Source organism: Plasmodium sp. gorilla clade G2 (genome assembly GCF_900097015.1).
Source record: "Plasmodium sp. gorilla clade G2 genome assembly, chromosome: 5".
Lineage (NCBI taxonomy): Eukaryota > Apicomplexa > Aconoidasida > Haemosporida > Plasmodiidae > Plasmodium > Plasmodium adleri (nom. inval.).
In genome coordinates, this window is record NC_041697.1 from 522,501 (window position 1) to 547,500 (window position 25,000).

At 18.1% G+C, this 25,000-nt stretch overlaps 8 protein-coding genes across 8 annotated transcripts in view; 4 read left to right on the forward strand and 4 right to left on the reverse strand.

Moving 5' to 3' along the window:
* Positions 1-1,273, reverse strand: part of PADL01_0513600 (ribose 5-phosphate epimerase, putative) — a gene marked incomplete at both ends in the record, with an annotated part of 1,336 nt that extends 63 nt beyond the window's left edge. Inside the window, 5 exons of the mRNA XM_028685497.1 lie at positions 1-42; positions 272-523; positions 651-818; positions 897-1,058; positions 1,250-1,273. The exon at positions 1-42 is cut by the window's left edge and continues 63 nt beyond it. Coding sequence (XP_028536990.1) covers positions 1-42; positions 272-523; positions 651-818; positions 897-1,058; positions 1,250-1,273 — 648 coding nt within the window. The remainder of the gene's footprint in view (positions 43-271; positions 524-650; positions 819-896; positions 1,059-1,249) is intronic.
* A 1,613-nt stretch (positions 1,274-2,886) lies between these two features.
* Positions 2,887-7,287, forward strand: PADL01_0513700 (conserved Plasmodium protein, unknown function; the record flags this gene model as incomplete). Its single annotated transcript, XM_028685498.1, has 1 exon — positions 2,887-7,287. The coding sequence occupies one exon, from the start codon at positions 2,887-2,889 to the stop codon at positions 7,285-7,287; it is 4,401 nt and encodes a 1,466-aa protein (XP_028536991.1).
* Positions 7,288-7,623: 336 nt separating this feature from the next.
* Positions 7,624-10,341, reverse strand: PADL01_0513800 (kinase, putative; the record flags this gene model as incomplete). The annotated part of the gene is made up of 1 exon (XM_028685499.1): positions 7,624-10,341. The coding sequence occupies one exon, from the start codon at positions 10,339-10,341 to the stop codon at positions 7,624-7,626; it is 2,718 nt and encodes a 905-aa protein (XP_028536992.1).
* A 564-nt stretch (positions 10,342-10,905) lies between these two features.
* On the forward strand, positions 10,906-12,162 carry PADL01_0513900 (conserved Plasmodium protein, unknown function; the record flags this gene model as incomplete). The annotated part of the gene is made up of 1 exon (XM_028685500.1): positions 10,906-12,162. One exon carries the CDS (start codon positions 10,906-10,908, stop codon positions 12,160-12,162), a length of 1,257 nt encoding a protein of 418 aa, XP_028536993.1.
* Positions 12,163-12,935: 773 nt separating this feature from the next.
* On the reverse strand, positions 12,936-15,335 carry PADL01_0514000 (RNA-binding protein, putative; the record flags this gene model as incomplete). The annotated part of the gene is made up of 1 exon (XM_028685501.1): positions 12,936-15,335. One exon carries the CDS (start codon positions 15,333-15,335, stop codon positions 12,936-12,938), a length of 2,400 nt encoding a protein of 799 aa, XP_028536994.1.
* A 1,179-nt stretch (positions 15,336-16,514) lies between these two features.
* On the reverse strand, positions 16,515-18,282 carry PADL01_0514100 (rhomboid protease ROM9; the record flags this gene model as incomplete). Its single annotated transcript, XM_028685503.1, has 3 exons — positions 16,515-16,597; positions 16,734-16,803; positions 16,972-18,282. 3 exons carry the CDS (start codon positions 18,280-18,282, stop codon positions 16,515-16,517), a joined length of 1,464 nt encoding a protein of 487 aa, XP_028536995.1.
* A 669-nt stretch (positions 18,283-18,951) lies between these two features.
* PADL01_0514200 (conserved Plasmodium protein, unknown function) lies at positions 18,952-19,500 on the forward strand (the record flags this gene model as incomplete). The annotated part of the gene is made up of 2 exons (XM_028685504.1): positions 18,952-19,253; positions 19,407-19,500. The coding sequence occupies 2 exons, from the start codon at positions 18,952-18,954 to the stop codon at positions 19,498-19,500; spliced, it is 396 nt and encodes a 131-aa protein (XP_028536996.1).
* An 889-nt stretch (positions 19,501-20,389) lies between these two features.
* The window catches only part of PADL01_0514300 (phosphatidylinositol 3-kinase), a gene marked incomplete at both ends in the record, with an annotated part of 6,225 nt that continues 1,614 nt past the window's right edge, over positions 20,390-25,000 (forward strand). The window contains one exon of the mRNA XM_028685505.1: positions 20,390-25,000. This exon is cut by the window's right edge and continues 1,614 nt beyond it. Within this exon, the coding sequence (XP_028536997.1) occupies positions 20,390-25,000 (4,611 nt within the window).

The window sequence follows — 25,000 nt, forward strand, 5'->3', positions numbered from 1 at the left end:
TGTCATATTAACAAAAATACCATGATCAACAACTCCAGTAGTCTGAAAAAAAAAAAAAAAAAAAAAAAAAAAAAAAAAAAAATATATATATATGTATATATGTATATATATATATATATATATATATATATATATATATATATATATATGAAAATATATGAATCCATTTAGAATATATGTTTATATTAATCAGTATTATTATATAATAACATATACTTTAATCCATATATTCATTCAAAATAAAAAATATATAATCATCTTTCCTTGTTACCATTTTAATTCTTGTACATGTTTCTAATAAATCTTGTATAGGCTCAGTAAAAAAAAAGTCTACAATATAATTTTTATTGTCTGTAATAAATATCTCTCCGTTTCTCTTTCTCATTTTATATGTACATCCTTTGAGTGTATATATTTTTAGCAAATTCTCTATGATTTTTTCATATCCAAATGTAAGAATTTCTATAGGCACAGCTCCTGTCAATCCCAATCCATTGATACATAATTTGGACTCATCGCCAATCTGGTAAGTGCACAAAAAAAAAAATATATACACACATATATATATATATATATATATATATATATATATATATACATATACATATATATATATACATATATATATATGTTTTCGATTTATCTCTTACTATTATGAAAAGGGCAGAACTAGATGCAACAAGCTTCTCACGAACTAAGGCTCCTCCCCTTCCTTTTATTAAATTTAAATTTAAATCTATTTCATCTGTTCCGTCTATTGTTATATCAATTTTTGAATATCTTTCTAATGTGGTCAAGGGTATACCCAGTTTTCTCGCCTATAAGAAAAAATTAAATGGATACACATAAATATAAATATATACATATATATATATTTATATATAATTAGTTATTACCTTCAATTCTGTGTCGATACTTGTGGGTATACATACAACGTCTTTTAATTTTCCATTTTTTAATAAACTATCAATACGCTCAAGTACATAGAAAACTGTAGAACCTGTTCCCAGTCCTACCGTCATATTAGATTGCACATATTCGTCTACTGCTTTATATGCCTATCAAAAAAAAAAATAAATGAATGAATATAAAATGAAATAAATGAAATAATTAACATACACATAATAATATATATATATATATTTATATGTGATAGAATCCAATATTTCCATATATAAATTCTCTATGTTATATAATAAATTATTTGCCCAACTAATATTTTATAACACATATATATTCATAAACTTACTACTATTTTTTTTAAACTGTCCATTTGTTTTTTCTCTTCTTACGTCAGTACATTAAAAAGTAAAAAAAAAAAAAAAATCGATGGGGACTTTTTTTTTTAAATATTATATATATATATATATATATATATATATATATGTATATATACTTTTTTAATGGAAGAGAAAAAAGAAAAAAAAAAAAAAAATAATAATAAAATTATAAAACAATCTTATTATATATCATTTATTAAAATACATTTTTTATATCTCATGATTTCAGTCTCTAATAATAAACATATAAATAAATATATTATATATATATATTATATTTTTATCTTGTACATAATATTTTTTTTTAATTATTTTATACAACAATATTTTTAAATATACCATAATATAAAAAGAACTTTTTATATATATTATTATTAATATTCATATTAACAAAAAAAAAAAAAAAAAAAAAAAAAAAATTAACAATCACATTTACAAAATTAATGTATTCCTTTTTTGGGATAATTATAAAATTATACTATTAATAACTCTATACTTGTATAGAATTTTTAATAAACTGGTTGAGAGTAAGAAACAAAAAAATGAAAAAAATATATATACATATAATATATATTATTACAGTATGATCGTAAATAATCGTTTAATTATTTTATTTATAAAAAAAACATAATAATAATAATATTTTAAAGAATATATATCAATAAATAGGTAGGTAGGTAAACCTATGGGTTCATCAAATAAATAAAAATATATAATACATATAATATTATATATATATATATATAAACAATAGTAATATTATATATACGTCGCAAGTATAAATTATATACATATAATTTCAAACAACCAATAAAAATAATATTTATAAAATTATATATATATATATATATATATATAATATATATTATATATTATACATTTAATATAAATTATATGTTATTTTATTTTTTTTTTTTTTTAAGTTCCTTTTTATTGTGCCTATTAATTCATACATATGTTTTTTTTTTTCTTTGCAATATTATATATCATATATAAGATAAACCTAACAAAATATTATAAAGGAAAAAAAAAAAAAAAAAAAAAAAAAAAAAAAAAAAAATTATAATTCAACCCTGATCTATGTATGTATAAAATATGTGATTTTTATTTCTCCTATACTATATATATATATATATATATATAAAGACCAAAATAAAAATAATAGACTTACATATTTTGTTTTATAATATTTAGATAATACATATGAATATGCATTTATATATAATTATTTACGTCCATGTCTCGTCTTTTATTCATAAAATGAATATTATATATATATATATTATATATATGTTATGATTCCTCAAAATACCTTTCTTATTCTTCATATTGTTTAAATAGTATGGAAAAATATTTCACTATATATGTTCCATGATACAAACATAGGTTTATTTTTTATATATATCATGTAAAAAAAAAAAAAAAAATTGAGACCTAACCATTATTCGTCTTATCATCTTTAAAAAGAAAATATCTATTTGTTTAAAATAAAGAAGATTTTATATTTATAATATATGATGTAATATTATTTTTAAAGACCACTAAACATTTTGTATTTTCTTATATACTAAAAATTTTTTTTTTTTTTTCTTTTTTCATAAATCTAATGCATAAAAACAATTGTAGAAATAATACAACCTTAAGTGTACTTCTATATAATGATATACTTCAATATTGGATATCTTTTTTTTTAAAAGATGAAAAAGAAAATAAAAATCATTCCATACATTTAACATCAGAAGAATGTTTAGATTTATATAATATAAAACTTAATAATAACACATTTTACGGACTAGCCAAATTCGATAAATATGCTTGTCCATATTTTTGTGCTAATAATATATGTATAAGAAATAATCATAATAGTGAATATTTTGGTTTATTTAGAAAAAGAGAATTAACAGGATATGGGAAAATAAAATCAAAAGGGGTTTTATTATATAAAGGATATATATATAAGGGTAAAAAAAATAAAGTAGGAAAATATATTTTTAGGAATAAAAAGAGTTCAAAGATTATATATAAAGGGTCCTGGAAAAATAATAAAAGACATGGATATGGTCAAATAAAACTATATAATAATAATAAAAAAAAAAAAAAAAATAAATATATTTATTTATATAAAGGATATTTTAAATATAATCAAAGATATTTTTATGGTATTCAATTTTTTAAGGATAGTTCATATTATATTGGTTTTTGGAAAAAAAATAAAAAATGGGGATATGGAAAAATGACATGGATAATAAAAAAAAAATATCAAATAAATCACAAAATAAATTATAACAATTTTAATCATAAAAAGATAATGGACAATCAAAATAATAAAACAAAAAACATCAATAATAATATTTATAGTTATAAAAATGACAACAATTTATATAATAAGAAAAAATCTTTTTTCTTTATACATAGTATTTATATAGGACAATGGAAAAATGATAAACAGGAAGGATATGGGAAATTTTTCTGGTTTAAGAAAAGAAAAAAAAAAAAAAAAAAAAATATAAAAAAAAATATAAATATAAATAAAAAAAAAAATAACATTAAATCGATGGAAGAATATATAAATATAAATACATATAATTATAAAGATATATATAGAAATAATATTATTTATCATACTGATTCTTATAATAGTTATGAAGGCTACTGGATAAAAGGAAAACGTTTTGGATATGGTATTTTTAATTATTATAATGGTAAGAAATATATAGGCATGTGGAAAAATAATAAAAAAGATGGATATGGATATTTAATTAATATCAATAATATTATTAATATATGTTTTTATAAACAAAATAAATTAATATATGAATTCTCAATAAATAAAATTTATCAAATAAATAATTTATATAATAATACATTATGTAATGTAATTAATCTTTCTTTTTTTAAAAAATATTATAATTTAAAAAATAAAAAGTTGCAAAATCTATACAAAATTATATATGATAATTTCACTTTTCTTATTGATATATATAACTTTTATAAAGACAAAAAAAAAAAATATATCAAATCAAATACTACTATATATAATAATATGTATCATAATTCTTTTACACTACAAAATTTATGGAGTATGTTTTTTAATTCTTATATATTTGATATGAACTTCTTTCGATATAATCTAGATAATCTAGTCATAGATAATTTATCTTACATTGATCAGAGGGAAAAAAATTATTTTCTTGAAAAAAGTGAGCAACCTACGGAACATATTTCTCCTTTTTTATATAATGAAAGGGATTTTATTAAAAAATTGTTCACACCCTTTGATTATTTGAAAAATATTTCAACAAATAAAAATGGTCACACAAAAGAAAATATAAATGAAGATATAAATGAATATGTAGGACGTGAAAGTGAAACGTTAATACATAAAGACAATATAACAACTATGAATACTCCTAATAATGTTTCTATTGATAATAATACTTCAAATACAAATATAATATGTCATAGTTGTAAAAATATAAAAACACATTTATTATCATCTAATAATGAAATACAAAGTATGTATTCACCATACTACTTTTCTTCTCCTTATCAATATTTTATTTTTAATATGGATTTATGTTTATTAAAAGATTGCACAGACTTTTATAAATATCACTGGAAACATTCCTTTTATAAACAAGCTAATTATATTTTATTAAAAAATATACTTTTCTTTATTGTAAAAAATAATAATATACAAAAAGAAAATATATATTTTTTTTTATATTATGTTTTGTCTAGTATGCTCATTACAACTATTCCTTTATATTATCCTTTAATAGATATATTATGTAAATATGAAGATGATAAGAAAAGATTCAAAGATTATAATTTATATAAATATTTATTTGTTCATATGAATTATAAACAATGTCATCATAATAATATACATTTTATGTCACATATGAAAAAAATTACAGATTATATATTTTTAAGAAAATATTTTATACATGATGAAAAAAGAATAATAACTTTTAATTCATTCATTCTTACACTTGTTCATATAGATATAAGAATAGGAGATCATAATAAATGTGAACATAAAAATTTATATCACTTGATTCAATTCTTAAAAGAGCATTCAACTTGGAAAAAAGATAAACAAAATGATAAACAAAATGATAAAAAAAATGATAAAAAAGATATAATACAACAAATTAAAAACAAAAGGAATTTTCATTTTTCTACCTTTAGATATATTATAAATAAAAAAAAGTATTATAATAATAAAACAAGTTATCATTATAAAGAAAAAGAAATCGATGGAATAACATATATAATAAATATTAACAAAAATAATAAAATAAATAAAAAAAATAAAAAAAATACTACAAATGTTAAGAAATATAAACATTTGAAAAATAATAATATTAATAATATTCATATCTGGAATCATTTCTTTCCTATATATTATCATAATAACATATTATATAAATTCTGTCCAAAAAACAAAAAAAATAATACAAAAAATAATGCAAAAAAAAATGGAAAAAAAAATTGTAAATTCTGTTTAAAAAGAATAAAATTTTATTTGAAAAATGAAAATTTATATGATCAAGAATTAAGAAATATACTGGAAAATTTTGTCTATTACTACATTTTTTTTTTTTTGATTTTTAAAAAAAACGAAAAAAAAAATATCTCAATCTTTTCAATGAAATTAAATCTATCCATAAAATTAAAAAATATTTTAAAATTTTTATTTCACCTTAATATAATCACAAAATATTATAACAAGTATAAAATGAATTGTGTTAATTTGTCTTCTTTAAAAAAAAAAAAATATACAACAAAGATAAAATATAATCATATATATAATAACCCTTCTTATGATATAATATTTCAAAGGGATACTCATGAAAATAATAAAAATACAAAAATATTATCATCATCATTAGTATTAAATGTTGAAGATAATAATAATATCGAAATAGAAAAAGAACAAATTATATTAAATAATAAAGGAAAAATATATAATGAGCATATAGATAATACATGCCATATAAATGATTACAAGTGTGAAGAAATTAATCGATCTCCTATAAATACTTATGAAAAAAATGACCATAATATATATACTATTAAGAAAAAACATTCTACAAACACAAATTATTTTAATCACAAAGTTGTAAAGATAATACAAAAAATATCGGGTCAATTTTGTTTATCCTTTTTTGAAGTTCTATCCATGTTTTCTAAAATTTTGATCCCTCAAAGGATACATTTAATAAAGGAACCTCTTATAGAAATTTATTTAAAAAGATTGAAAACAAAAAAGAAACTCATGAAAATCAGGAAAATACAAAAATTTGTGATAAAAAATAATATATTACACTATTATATGATATTAAAAAAAGAAAAAAAAAAATATACAAATCAATATTATAAATGTACAAACAAAAAATATATATGTTATAATAACAAAATGGTACTTAATAAATTAATAAATATATTAAATGAAAAAGAGAAAGAATTATTTAGTCATCAAATAAATGAGCAACATTCTACTCTTCAAAATGAATCCCAAAATGTGAAGAAACAAATTATTCCTTCTACACATGATGATATGTCATCAATAAAAAAAAAAAAAAAGAAAAAGGAAAAAAATACTGTTACTAATATAAATAATTCAAATGTTAATAAACAAATCAACCCAAATGATATACACAATAAAGATACATATAATAAATTAAAAACCAATAAAAATTTAAATGCCAATCTTTTATATCTTCCAAAAAATCAATATATGAAAAGCCCAATTTATTGTTTTAGAAAATATGTATTTTCACATAAAAATTATATGAACATTTTAGATTTTTATAATATCTATGTCACACCATATGAATTCATCACATTCTTTTTAAAATTCGTTCAAAAAATTAAAAAGAAGAAGAAAATACAAGCACCATACAATGAAGTGCTTTTCTTTTTTATATTTCATGTTTTGATTTATAAGTCCTTCCAGTTGATTAAAAAAAATAAGAAAAAGTATAATGTTAATGATTAAACATAGTTTAATATAAGAATCCACATACAAAATAAAAAGTATTTTTCTAAAGCCTTTTATTTATATAATAACATAAAAAAATAAAAATAGTAATATTAAGATATAAAAAATATATATGTAATTATATGCATGAACAACTAGCCATTCTGTTACCAAAAAAAAAAAAAAAAAAAAAAAAAAAAAGAAACCTGACTTGTACATGTATAATAAATATAAAAATGCACACACACAAATCGATAATTTAAACTAAATAAATATATAAATATAAAAATATATCAATATATATATATATATTTATATACCAAATAATGATAAAAATATTTATATAATTAAGTTTCATTCTTCCCTTTTACTTTTGCCATTATTTTTAACAGTTTGGGGTATAATATTACTAAAAAATATAGTTCTACACAATTTAATTAAATTATTTAATCCATAAATAATGTCCATATTAAGTTTTGTATTATTTAAAGGGTATAGCTTCAAATTGGACTTGTTTTCTAAAGAATATGTAAAATCAATCCATTTAATATCACAGAAGGATGGTTTATTTTTATCATATATTATTAATAATGATGTTGAACAAAAAGAATATAAAGATTGTTGTTCTAACCATATTTTTAAATTTAATAATTGTGGTAAAATTAAATGTACAATTTTTTTTAAAAAAATTGATAAGAAATATATAACTTGATCTTCACGTAAAGAAAAACCAAGGTGTCTATTAATTTTTAATTTTTTCGTTACATGATCATAACAATCTTTTATTTCTATTTTGTTTAATTCTGAATATTTTTTCAATGTATTTGTTTGAGTATTTAATATATTATTTTTTTCGAATAAACAATTATTTTGGGCAAATTGTGAATACTGTATTTTTACTTGATCATCATTTAATAGGTCTGAATAATTTATATGTTGTATTAATGTACATATTCTAAATCCTAAATTTCTTTGTGTTGATTTAAAAGATGTAACACTTTGTCTCCAGGATTTTAATAAGGCATAAATATCCTTATTATTATATTTATCAAAACATGTTGGTAAATTTAAATCTTTTGAACACAAATCTATAATATGTTGATCACTAATATTGGTCGTTGTAAATTTCTTTCTTATATCTTTTTTCATTTGCGACCATTTATCTACATAATATTCTTTTAAATTCCAATCTACAGAATGACTATCATTTAATAAATCTTTATTAAATGTTAGATCATTATCAATTACTGTATTATAACCAAGTTTTAAATCTATTATTTGTTGATTAGAAGATTTAATATTATGGCATAATTTCTCTAACTTAAGAGATGAATGAATATTAATATCATGATTATTTTTACATTTTTCATTGTACACTTTCCATATTTCCTGATCATTATTTGATATGCATTTATTTTTATTATAATCAATTTTGTTCATTGAATGAATATCTTCATAAGGATTATTTTTGGTTGTACTATTTTTTTCAAGTTTAATAAATACATCATTATGTTGATGATTTGTATTATATGTATTATTTATATTATTTATATTATTTATATTATCTTCATTATTTGTATTATTTAATTTTTGTTTAATTTGATTAATTGGTTGTACATTTGTATACATTTTAATATTTATATCTTCTTTTACATTTATTTTATTTTTTTCATTTTGTATACATTTAGCTACCTGAACCAAATCAAAATATTGAGGAATTAATTTATATTTAACTAGAAGAGATAATATGAATTTTTCATAAATTTTATTTTGACAACACTTAACTACAGCCACTGTTTTATCATTACATGATGATAATTCATCACATTTTTTTTTACAATCACATGTTTTTAAATTATAATTATTTTCATTTAATATATTATAAATATTTATGTTTTTTTTTTCTGATGTATATAATTTTTTTATAGGTTCACACAAAATTGTATGATAATACTTTTCTTCAAATGATAATTTATTAAACTCTTCATATGTATTACATACATCTAATCCAACATTCGATGGATTGTTTATTTTATTATGTACAATGGATATATTATTTCTCTTATTAAATAAAGAGAAAAATATATTTTTGCCACTATTATCTTCTATACATTTTTTTTGTGTTTCAAGAAAAAGGTTATATATATAATCCATTGTAAAAAGCATATCTGCATATTCACACAAATTATAATAATTGCAATTATAATATATATTATTATTATCATCAATATTATGAATATTTTTATTTTTATTATTATCCATTTCAATATCCTGTAAAGGTGTTTTTTTTTTTTTTCCCTTTTTATATATATCATTGTATGCTTCAGACACTTTTGTATAAAAATGTGCTTCTCCATTTTTAAAAAAAGGAATTAACTTATAAATATATTTTGAATTTTCATTTGTTAATATAACAGATGTTCCTGTTAATTTTATATTATCCATATTGTATAAAAATTCATAATCATTTTGTGTATTCACATTATTTTTTATCTTTTCCTCCTCCTCATGTTTGACAAGGGATATATAATCGTTCTTATTTACATCATATTTTTCATTTATATTCTCTTTAGAAATATTTAAAATATTACAATTTTGTTTACAATAATTTTTATTATTCCTATCTAGTGACGACCTGTATTTATCACTTGTTTTATAATTATAACAACTATCATTATTATTTATATTATCATTTTTTTTTGTATTTATTGAGAAAGATAAATGATTCATATTAACATTCGATGTGTCATTTTTAGGTATATATTCAGATACATCAACATTATTAATTATTATATCATTACATATGTTGTTAGGTTTTATATTTTTATCAATATAATAATTATTTTGTCTCAATGGTATGTCCTTTATATTATATTTTATTATATTTCCATATTTATCATTTTCTTCATTCTTCATAATATGTGTTTCATTATTATATGAACTTATGATGCATATATTTGAGCTTTTATTGTTCTCTTCATTTATTTCTTCATTATTTTTATCTATATCATTATTTGCTTTTTTTATAATTTCACTTTTTTTTTCATCATCTGGATTATTCTTTTCATCCATATGTTTTATATATTATTAAGGCTATAAAGTCGGATTTTTAACATCACAAATATATATATATATTATATATATATTTTTGTTTTGTTTTCACAAGGTTAAAACATTAAACATAAATAATAAATATATTATATATATATATATATATATATATATATATATATATATGTAAATTTTTTTTTTTTTTTTTTTTTTTTTTTTTTTTTTCGGATGGGGGACTCTTTAAATATATTTATATTGTATTAAGGAGAGGGTACTAAAAAAAAAAAATATACATATATATATAAATATATATTATTTTTATATGTTAAAAATATTTTTTCATATATTTCAAATAATATATTAATTTTGTAAATATAATGAGAAGCATACGATAAAAAATATATTTTTTCCTTTATATATATATATATATATTTTATAATATCTAAAATTTGATATGTAATTAAATTTTTATGTTTTCTTTTGTTTGACCTCTTTGTGATGTTTGAAAATATAAATAGAAAGAAAGTTTTTTATAAATAAGTATGAATATATAAATATACATATATATATATTTTTTTTATTACAATGAAAGATGTGATTATGAATGAAGAAAAATGTAATGATATTGAGAAATATTATAGGAACCCTTTTATTAATACGAAAGAAGATTATTTACATGAAAGGATTGAAAAGATTATATGTTCCATACTCCTAAGTCGAAATATAAAGAAAGCCAACTGTTTAGTGTTTGATATATTATTTGATGTATTTATGAAAATAATAAAAACGATAGGATATCATTGTAAAAAATTTTCATCTCTTAGAGGTAGTCATGTTGTAAATTATATAGATATAAAATATTGCCTAAAATTAGCTTTTTATAATATATATAATGAAATATATATATTGAAAGATTATTCCAAACTATATCAAGATATTATTTATTATCATATATATGATGAAGATGACAATAATAAAAATAATCTACATAATGACAATGAAATTAATAATAATAATTATATTTGTGATGATAATCAAGAACATGTAGGAGAAGATGATGGATTTTATAATAAGAATGAAGAAAGTAATTTAAGAAAATCCACATGTTCAATGATGGTAATAAAAGAAAAAGAAAATTATATTAATGTTGTTCAAAATTCTTATTTATATTATAAACATTTATGTACTAAAAAAAATAATAATACATATGATGTAATAAATAATCTTAATAGTACTAATAATTTATTTACAAATGAATTTAATAACAAAAATATTCAAGATGGTAATTTATCAAATAGCGAATGTGTTAATATTTTATCCTTGAGAGAAAATATTAATGTCGAAAAATATAAAGAAATCATGATGTTAAAAAAAAATTATATACATGATCATATGCCTATTATACCTTTATCAATAAATAGAAAAGAAAAAATAACTGGATTTATAAATGAAAAGGATAATAATTCCTATGACCATATGAAATTACAATCAAATAATTTATTAAACAATGATGAACAAAATATACATTCATCATCCTACTCATCATCTTCGTCATCATCCTCCTCTTCATCAGATGACAGTCAGGAAAGCGAAAAAAAATTAAGAGATTTTTCAAATAAAAATTATAATTATTTAAACAAATACAATGATCATTCGAATTTATCACAACATATGATAAATGAACATACTAAAGAAAATATATCAAAAGAAAAAATTGAAATATTAAATCTTCTTCCAAGATTAAAAGATATTTATGTGCAAAATGCAAAACAAAAAAATGACCTGAACAAGTCAGAAAGTCAGGTCTTTAATTCGCTTAACATATATGAGCAGTTCGATTAAATTCAAACGGAATATGGATAGGTTATGAATGGGGTAAAAAAGAAGGGGTCTATACCAAGAATAGTATGGTAGAGGTAGACATATATAAATATGTGTATATATATATATATATATATATATCTTTATATTTATATTTATTATTTTATTTTATTTATTTTTTTTTTTTTTTTGTGTTTATCCGTATTAAAATTAATATGTGTGGCATGTAATACCATGGCACACCATAAAAACCAGACATAATTATGTATAACCATTTTGTAAATATTATTTTGATATAATGTGTTGTCCTTTGTTGACACCTTGACAATAAAAAAAAAAAAAAAAAAAAAAAAAAAAAAAAATCAATTATCATGTTCAATCATGTTTCATATTTTTTATGTTTTATAAAATTCCTTTATTACGGGATGGGGTTTAAAATATGTTATGTTTTGGGAAAAAAAAAAAAAAAAAAAAAATAATAAATATATACATACACACACACACATATATATATATATATATTTATATATAATGTGGGTAAGGTATAAGGTATATACATTTTAATTTTTTCAAATGAAAAAAATGAATTTAATAATGATCAAAAAGTAAAAGGTAGATAATTTTAATTAGCATAAATGGCTGATACACAAAAATGTATGTTTAATTGAAATATAAAAAAAAAAAAATATATATATATATATATATATATATATGTGTACAAATATATATATCCATATATACATATATACATATATCCATATATACATATATATATGTATATTTTTATTTGTTCCTTAATTTTGTATGTCGAACATTTGATCGATTTTATTTAAGCTGTTATTCAAATTTGCTGATCTGTCGTTGATCTTCTTTTGGTGTTCAGATAAAGAGGCATTTGCAAGAGCACTATTGCTATTACTATTAATATTATTATTATCTATGGGATATATATTTGTATTATTATACATATGATTCATATTTGTATACATTGGATGATTACCATATTGTTGTTGCATGATATAATTTTCCCATGTTGAAGATATAACTTGATTTGTATTTCCATATATATATGGATTATTATAATATTGTATTACATTATGTGTTTGGTTTTTAAATTCAAATGCCCATTTTATAGTTAAAGCTGTTGAATAATTTTCTATAGGTTGATCTGACATAGCTATTTTAGCAAATTCAGCATTTACTCTATTAGTAAATTGAATAAAGGCTATATTTTTATTAGGTATATATCTTACATATTCTATATTTCCGAATGGTAAAAATTCTTCATATAAAATTTTTTCAATAATAGGTACTTGATTTATATTATTAATAAATATACTTCCTATAAATAATGTTCTACAATCATTATTAAATGATCCTACTCCTGTCATATCATCTTTAAATGTATTAAATTTTTCTCTACCAAAAATATCTACAGAAGCTTCAAATTCAAGTTCATCATTTTCATTTGGTATTCTATGTTTATATAAACAGTTATGACCATATGCACAACATCCTCTTGCAAAATATATACAAAAATATTGTTTACTTGTATATGATTTATCTGCCTTGGTATATCCTGAATCTTTTGTTGGATTACATTTATATTTTGCTACAAATCTTGGAGTACTACTACCCTTGACACTTTTATCATATCTATCAGTTACATATTTTCCAAACCATATATTATATTGTTCATTACCTTCTGTATATTCTATTTTATTTAATTCTTCTTGTGTTATTTGTAAACGTGCTGGTGTTTTTAATATCTCTTTAACCTTATCACTTTTTTTCATTAATTCTATACTTTTATCTAATATAGAACAATAATTAAAAACATTTTCATCTACCATTTTGTTATTGTCATACATACCTATACCATCATAATAATAATTATATGTCATTGGATTTATAGTATTTACATTATTCATTCCAGTCATATAATTATAATTATACATATTATAGTAATTATTTATAGGATTATTCATATAATAATTTGAAATGTTATTTCCATATATTGACATATTCTTATTATTTTCATCTGTATTTATATCTTTATCGTAATTATTTGTTGTCGACAACAAATCGTTTTTTACCCTACCACCATCAACCACATTATTGATATTATTATTATTATTACTATTACTATTATTATTATTATTAAGTTGTTTATCTTTATTTGGATCGATGCTTATGGAAGTGCTCTGATGAGGAGCCACGTTATAATATTGACTATAGTAGTATGGATACCCCATATAATTTTCAACACTCATATTATTATACATATTATAATATTGAGAAGGATAATTTGATTGATGTAGTTGTCCTGGAGGAGCAGGAGGAGAAGGAGGTGTAGGAGGTATAGGAGGAGGTGGTAAATTTGGGGGCACAGGTGGCAAATTATGTGAAATATTTTGTATACCTGTTGGAGGGTTTCCAATAGGTGGAGGAGGTGTATTTGATAATATTTGATTAGGAGAATGGATTTTTTTACAATTTTTATCCTCATTATTATTTTCTTTATCTTTTATATTATTATTTAAATTGTTATCCTCACTATTATTTTCTTTATCCTTTATATTATTATTTAAATTTTTATCATCACTATTATTTTCTTTATCCTTTATATTATTATTTAAATTGTTATCTTCATTATTATTTTCTTTATCCTTTATATTATTATTTAAATTGTTATCATCATCTGTTTTTTCTTTATTATTTGAAATATTATTTTTTACATCATCATTATTGGTATCACCTTTATTTATATCATCTTTATTGGTATCACCTTTATTTATATCATTCTTATTTATATCACCTTTATTTATATCAATATCCTTTTTACTTTTTCTTCCTCTTTTTTTTTTATTATCGTTATCTTTTTTTTCTTCTTCTATTTGGTTTAATGCTGGTTGAGATTCTTGATCAATTTTATGATTTTCACTTTCATCATTATGATCATTTTTTTTGTCATCTGTTTGTTTTTTTCGACCTCTTCTTTTTCCACCTTTTTTTTCCTCCTTTTGCAATTCTGCTTCTTTCTCGTGTTCTCCTTTTTCTTGTTCATCTTCCTCCTTATATTTTGTTTCATCGTTAATTATTTTATCGTCATCGACTTCATTCTTATTAGTGTTAATTTTCTTTTTTGTTTTATTATCATCGTCTAGAAAATTAAAAAACCTTTTCAAGCTCATTTTAAAAAATATAAAATAAAATATATACTATATGTATGTATATATGTATGTATTTATATATATATATATATATATATTTATATATGAGAAAAGAAGGAAATATAATAAATATTATATTTCTTTTTATGAAGAGTAATAAAATTTAATTGAAGTTTTATGAAATCATTTTATTTTTAAAATAATTAAGGAAATGTAATATATATATATATATATATAATATTTAAATTGGATATATTCAAAATAAGTATAATATTATAAAAATATTGATGATAAATAGGTATTTTTTTTTTTTTTTTTTTTTTTTTTTTATTATTTTAATAGTACATTTTATATATTATAAAAATAATGTTATTTTTACATGTAAAAAAATAATACCTTAAAAAATAATAACAGTAAATGTTACATTTATAATATTATCCATTTATTAATATATAATATATATTATATATATATATATATATATATATATATATATATATATATATATATATATGTAATATTTTAAATACGTATAAATAAATTCATTCAATGTGCTATTTATAATATTACATATTATATTATATATGTATTATATTTTTTTATATATTTTAATATAAATTAATTTTATGCCTCTACAAAAAATATATATAATTATATATTATTTATTTGTTTTATTTAAATTCAGTTTTTTTTATAATTGAACAGAAAAAAAAAAAAAAAAAAAAAAGAAACAAGGATATCAAATAAAAAAAATACAATAACTGTAATTTGTAATATATATCTATATATTTTATTAAAAATGAAAACCATCAAGTTTTAAAATATACATATATATATATATATAATATATATATTATACTGTTAAGTTATATCAATATGTTATATATATATATATATATATATAATATATATATATTTGTATTCATTCATATGTACGCCATTTATAATTAAAAAGATTAGAAAGAAGGAGATTTTATAATAAAATAAAAATAATAATATTTTGTGCGTAATATTATTAAATTATTACATACACATGTAACATTAAAATTTTAATTTTCACATATATATAATATATGTCATTATTTTTTTTTACATCTTATAACAACAAAAAAAATAAAAAAAAAATAATATAATAAATAAAAATATATAATTATAATTATGTAAATTATATAAAAAAAATTATAATATTTACATATAAACTTATCGTAGTAGTCTTCCCTTTTTAATAAAGAAATAATAGTAAATGAAACCCAATCCCATGCCTGTCAAGTGAGCAATATGTCCTACAAAAAAATAAATAAATAAATAAATAAATAAATAAATATATAAATATATATATATATAAATATATAAATATATATATATATATATATATATATATATATATTAAACATTTTTATACACATTATAAAAACAAACCAGTGTTATCTTGTCTGTTCGAAAGCACACAATATATTTCGTTAAGGAAATATAAACTTGAAAATAATGCCTACAAAAAAAAAAAAAAAAAAAAAAATAAAAAATAAAAAAAAAATATCTTGTTTTATATCCTGTTGGATGTACATGTTTTATAGTTAAAATGATACATATTATTATATACACATAATCAAAATAAATATATATATATATGTATATATATATATTTTTTTTTTTATACCAGTGGTAGGGCTAATATTCCATATAAGTAAATATTTTGAGAAGGGTACATAAAAGTATATGTTGTTAGTATTGAACTTACACTACCACTAGCTCCAAAAACATAAATATTATTATAATTATTTTTATGATATAATATTTGTATATATGATGAAAGAATCCCACTTATTAAATAAGTTATAAAAAAGTTTTTAGATTGAATAATTCTTTCTAAAGCTGTTCCTATATAATATAAAGATATTGTATTTAATAAAAATGATTCTATAGTATTATGACTTATTAGATTTGTAACTAGTGTATAAAATTTTTTTTCTCTTAAATTTTTTAAACTACAAGAAAAATATTTATACATTGTATCTGTACTTAATAATAATTGATTTGTATATATATTTTTATTATTTCTATAATTATTATTATTGTTGAAGTTATTTATATAATTATAATTATATGCATTTCTTGAAGGCTGTGCAATATTCCACAATAAATATACAAGTATATGTAATAAAATTAAAGTATATGTTACTGGTGATGTTTTATAATAAAATAAAAACATATTTTTATAATATATTATATTTGGATTTATATATATATTTGTTTTTTTGTTTTTAGAATATAAAGAAGATATTTTTTGAAATAAAAAAATATTCATTTTATTATAATTAAATCGAATATTGTTTAAATATTGTTTCATATCTGTCCATTTTAATTTTCTTCTTAAAATATTATTATTTAGTAAAAAAGTTTTATAAATACTTACATTTATAAAAGTCTTTGTAAGCTGGGAAAATATATTTTCCTTAATTTTTATAAATACATATTTATTATTATTATTATTATTATTATGTATGTTATATATTTTTAAATATCTATTTTTTAAATAATTATAATATATATCTATATTATTCAAATATTTTCTCATCATAATATTATAAATATTTTTTTTTTTCATATATATTTCTAAGATATCATATTTCAGTCTTAACCATGATGGTAAAGAGAAAATATTTATTTGTCCAATTCTTTCATCTTTATTCATAAAATAGAGTTTCTCTTTTTTCTTTTTTTTGTTAATTATATTTTCTTCTGAATATCTACAAAAAGTTCTTTCATTCAAATAATAATTACAAATATTCTTTTTACTTTTTTCATTTTCTCTATTATTAAATATATAATTATTAAATTTTCTGTTCCCTATAAAGTCAAATAGATTTTTTTTATCTTTTGATTTCTCTACCAAATTTTTAGTAAAATAAAAATGAAAATTCCTGATCGGGACAGGAGAAATAAAACTGTTCCTTCTCCTCCACACCATTCATTAAATAAAACAAAATTGTAATAATATCACAATAAATTAATAGGACGATTACAAGGAAATAAATAAATATAAATATATAAATAAATAAATATATATATATTATGAGTAATATAATATATTGTGAATATCCTTTTTTTAACAATGATACAAAAAAAAAAAAAAAAAAAAAAAAGGAAAACTATATTTTTGATATTTATATTTTATATGCCCATCATGAATATATAAATATATATATATATATATTTTTTTTTTTTTTTTTTTTTTTTTTTTTTTTTTTAAGGGGGTAATTATATTATTTATCATAAGGTTGGAAAAAAAAAAAAAAAAAAAAAAAAAAATACACACATATATATATAATATATATATGATGTTAATTTATATATATTTTTTTTTTTTTTTTTTTTTTTTTGTCATTCATATGTACTTGTTATATATATTGAAAGATCAAAATTAGATATATACTTATTCTTTTTAATATTATATGGTAAGAAGCAAATTAAGTTATAATAATTTTATGAGGAAGCATAAGAATTTGTATATATAGAGAAATATATGATGCAAAAAAAATATAAACATATTATATAAATAAATAAATATATATATATATATTTTATTCCTTCATATTTCTGTTGTGTTTTTTTTTTTTTTTTTTTTTTTTTTTTTAAAATGATATTTTTGTCATTTTTAAATCAGTGTGAAGAGAAAAAAAAAGAAAGTTACGATTTATTAAAAGATAATAGTAATATAAATCCAGATGTTAAAATTGTTGAATCGGAATATATAAACTGTGAAATAAATAATAAAAAAAGGGAATGGTCCAAAAATAAGTTAAATAAAGAATTAAGAAAATGGAATCATGATATTATCTGTTCAAAGCAGTATCAGTATAATCCATTCAAGCAATCATGTGACAAGAATTTTTATTTTTTAAAAGAAGGACAGAAATATTATACCTCCAACGAAAAATTGTAAGAAGGAAATATATATAAATGTGTATCATATTTATATATGTTTATATCGATAATGTTCATGTGATAATATATACATGTAAATATAAAACATATATATATATATATTTTTAGTCAGACGAGGGATTATAATTTAATATTTCAAAATTTAAGGAACTCTCCATCTATTCATATAGCCGCATGTGGGATTTTTATGACAATCATTATAGGCTTATTAAATTTTAAAAATAAAAAAATAAATAAATAAAGAAGGAAAGAACATTATTAAATGATATGAATGGAAGTACTAAAAGGGATAAACAGATACACATATTATATATATATATATATATATATATATATATTTATATTTATTATTATTTTTTTTTTTGTATATTTTATACTATACATTTGTGTTGCATTAAATGCTTTTTTTTATAAATGATATTATTTTAATATGCCCCTTCAAAAAAAATACATATTTATATTATAATGAATAATATATAAAATATATATATTATATATATATATATATTTATATATGTGTATTTTTATTTATTTTTATTTATTTTTATTTATTTTTTTATTATTTATATTTTTCAAAAAAAAAAATTGACTTTAATGTTGAATATATGTGTTAAGAGTTTGTATGATATAATATAAATATTTAATAAAAAAAAAAAAAAAAAAAAAAAAAAAAAAAACATAAATTATATAAATAATAATAATGATGATGATAAAAATATATGTGACAAATATTTTTCATCGAACATATATATAAATATATATATATTACATAATTTATATGTACGATTTATTTATATATATGTTATTTTTTTTTTTCTTTTTATTTATTCATTTATATATAAAATTATTTATATATATATATATATATTTTTTTTTTATTAAATATTTATGTTTTATATAATCATATAATTATCATCATGGAAGAGCATAATTATATAGGAGAGTATATAATACCAACAAAGATGATACAAAAAAAAAAAAAAAAAATGAAAAATGTAAAAAGTAAAAATATATATAAAATTAATAAATATGTGAATAAATAAAAATGTATGTATATACATATATATAATATAATATATATATTTTTTGTATTTTATTTTATTTTTTTGCTTCTTTTGTAATGAAAAAAAATGAAAATAAGATATGACAAGTTCTGCAGCACAAAAGACTTAAACTACTTTTTTAATTTAAAGTTAGGTTTTTTTGTTTCTTATAAAAATCATAATGATAATTATTCCTTTAAAAATAATATCTTACAAAAAAATGAGACTATATTATTTTTCAAGAAAAAAAAAAAATTCATGTATGTCAGAAAAAAAAAAAAAAGGAAAAAAAAAAAAAAAAAAATCCGCATCCATTTCTTACAAGAATATAATAAATATAATTCAAATGTAGAATGTAATGAACGATTCAATAAAAAATTAGAAAAAAATAAAAACCAAAAGAAAAATGTATATAATACTCAGCATACAAATCAAAATGGAAGATCCAATGAATATGAATATGATGATATTAATGATGATTCTTATATTAGTTATTATATAAACAAAAATAATTTTTTTAGAATATCGTCTTATTTGATATTAAATAATGAATTTTTTGGATATCCCCTTCAATATGTATGTGAATCTGAAGGGAGAAGTAAAAACCATAAGCATGATATGAATGACAAATGTGATAGTCATATGAATGACAAATGTGATAATAATATGAATGACAAATGTGATAATAATATGAATGACAAATGTGATAATAATATGAGTGACAAATGTGATAATCATATGAATGACAAATGTGTTAATAATATGAGTGACAAATGTAATAATCAAATGAATGACAAATGTGATAGTCATATGAATGACAAATGTAATAATCATATGAATGAACAGAGTAGGAAAAAGAAAAAACTTAATAACCTATATAAAACCATATTAACAAAAAAAAAAAAAAAAAAAATGAACCCTAATTTATGCATTATAAATAAAACATACAAGTATCCTATAAAATATTGTCAATTAAATTCTGGAGCGTTTGTATTTTTTATAATTAAAAATGTAGGTGTCAATAAAATAACATATTATTCTTATTGTAAATTATTTTCAAAAGATGGTATTTTAAATCAAGGAATTCAAATATGCAAACTTTATCATGTGAGTAAAAAAAAAAAAATTAAACAAATTATTTTTGAAGCCTTGAAAAATAAAATACCTTTTTCATATGATATCAATCCATATAATATCAATAAAAAAATTTACAAATATTTAAAAAAAAATTGTGCATATCACGATCTTATAGAATTATTTAATTTTAAGCAGCACAAACAAAGAGATAAAAATGACAACAAATTAAATATGAAAAAAAAAAAGTTGGAAATGATCAAAATGAAATGGCACTATTATAAGAAATATAAAAATAAAATGGAAACTTATATAAATTATTACAATAATAATAATAATAATTGTTATAATTGTTATAATTGTAGTAAGGTTAATTATTGTAATGATGCAATTGATACATATTATAATAATAAAGATTATAAGTGTGGAATATCCAGTGAGAATACATATATCAAGATATTTGGAAACAAAAAAGAGGAGCATCAAATAGAAGATACACATCTGAATTATAATAATCTGGAAGATCAAAACTTTTATGAAGAATTATATAAATGTAAATATATTGAAAAATATATATCCTCTATAAATTATTTTTTATTGAAGAAACGTAGAAAATTTAATAAATATATACAACAAGTGTTAAATGTTAACAATAAAAATAATAATAAAAAAAATAATTATAATAATAATAATAATAAAAATAATAATAATTATTATGATGATAATATTTTTAGTGGGGGTAACTCTAATAAGGGGGAAGAATGTTATATACCCCATATAAGGAATAATAATACAAATGTGGAATTTATTAAGAAAAGAATAAATAACATAAATATTAAAGACAATATTAGAAATAATAAAATTTACAAATATTTTGATAAAAATAAATTCAAATGTAGTAAATATTATTCTTATAAAAATTATAATGTATGTAAAAATATCATAGAAAAATATAAACTTTATAATTTTTTAAAAAAAAAAAAAATGGAAGGATACATGATTTTGAATTTCCTTCATTTTAATAAAGAATTAATATATTATAATGAACATAAAAATGATATGTCTACCTTACATGATAATTTATTTGATATAATTAGCAATGATGAAAATGGAAATGTCAATACAAATGCCAATACAAATGTCAATAAAAATGCCAATATAAATGTCAATTTAAATGCCAATACAAATGCCAATACAAATGTCAATACAAATGTCAATACAAATGCCAATACAAATGTCAATCATAACAATATTTGTAATAATAATTATGATTGGTTTTTTAATTCCTTCGATTATGTAGGTAATCTAGAGGAATCCATTAAATGTTTCAATGAATACAAAAAAAAAAAAAAAAAAAATTTATTTTATAAGGAACATATTATAAAAAATAACAAAAAAGAATCCAAATTAAATAATCTTCCTTCTTTTTTATTTAATCATTTAAAAGATAAAAAAATGATTAACACAACACAGAGAAATAATATAAAAGATGAGGATTATCATCAGAACTTTAATATGATTAATAAAAATTTTGGAGCAAATGCAGATGATAATTTTATATCAAATTTTTATGATAATTGTAAATTAAGCAAGTCATTAAATACACATGATGAAGAAATATATAAAGGAGAACATAAAAAGGTGTATATATGGAATAAAAAAATAATAAAAATGGAGGAACGAAAATATATGCAAATGGATTATAAATGGAATAGTAAAAGGGATAAAAATAAATATATAATAAAAATATATAAAAAAAATAAATATATAAAAATATGTAAAAAAAATAAATATATAAAAATTTGTAAAAAAAATAAATATGTAAAAATATGTAAAAATACATATTTCAAAATATGTAAAAATAAATGTGACAAAAGAGATTATAGAAAATATTTATATTTAAATAAGAAAATCAAAAATGGATCTGTAAAAAAATACAAATCATATCATGAGAGTGATACTTTAAAATATAATAAGATTATAAGAAGGAATATGTTTGCTATGAAGGAAGAATCTGAAAAAACGAAAAAAAATTTGAAAAGTGAAAAAAAATTGAACGATATCTTTGAACATATAAGTAGATATACAAATCGTATTAGTAAAAATATAAATATAACAAATAAGAATAGATATGATGATTATCCTTTTGATTTTTTATCAAAAGATAAAATTGAATATATCTCAATGTTATCTCCAACTATAAATGAAATCAAAACATTAAATAGTATTCTTACTATTCCACTTATAAAAATGAATGAATATGAAAAGAATTGTATATGGAGATTTAGATTTCATTTATTAAATAGAAAAGAAACATTAGGAAAATTTTTAAAATGTATTAATTGGAATAATAAAGAAGAAAAAGAAGAAGCTATTATTTTATTAAATAAATGGGATAAACCAAATTTAGACAATTGTATAGAATTATTTAATTCTCATTTACATCATTATATAATTAAAAAATATATTATAGATATAATAAAAAATAGTAAAAAAGAAGAAGTGAAATTATATTTATTTCAATTAGTTCAGAGTTTAAGAACATTTAATTATCAACATATAGATAATTTATTTATTAATACATTAATAAAAAAATGTATTAAATCCAAAAAACTATCTATATATTTTCATTGGTTTTTATTAAGTGAAGCTAAAGATAAAGTAAAAGGTAAATTATATTTACATATACATAAATTATTTATTAATAAATTAATGACATCTAATATTAAAAAAAATAAAATTATTCTTGATATATTAAAAATTCAAAACAGATTTCGTAATCAATTATTATATCTCACTAAAATTGCTAAAAATAAAACTGACAGGATACAAAATAAAACAAAAAAATTAAGACATTTTCTATTTTATTATAGAACAAATTATGGATATATAAATATTAAAGAATTTATAAAAAATAATATTTTTATATCTGATAATAATGTCTATGATTTTTTGCATATGTGTAAAAGGAAAAAAACAAAATCGGTGAGTAATCCTATTGGGGTTTATCAAATTGGAAAAGAAATGATTAAATGTAAAAATAGTGGTATATCTAAATTGATAGATCAAAAAAATATATATGGTGATACAAAAAATATATATGGTGATAATAATAATATATATGGTGATAATAATAATATATATGGTGATAATAATAATATATATGATAATGATGACAATCATACTAGTGATCATAATAATAATCATATGAGTTATAATGATCATCTGGATAATTTATCATATGAACACCTTAATGAAGACAGATATGATAATAAAAAGAATAAAAATATATATAATAAAGATATATCTAATTCTATTTATTATTTAGACAATGATCTTACAATAAATTATGATATAGAAAATGATTTATATTTTTTTCAATATAAAAAAAGTTCGAATGCTAAATTAGCAAGTTTAGATGTATGTAATGATTCTAATGATACCATTAATTATATTGATGATTCTAAAAATGTAAAGATAGAACGTAATAGAGATAATTCTTTTTTTTCAAATTTTTTACAATTTAATGATAATTTAGATTTTTTTTTAAATTCTACATATAGTGATGAAGATAATAATTATGAAATTTTAGATGATTCTATAAATATTGTTTCTAAACAAAAA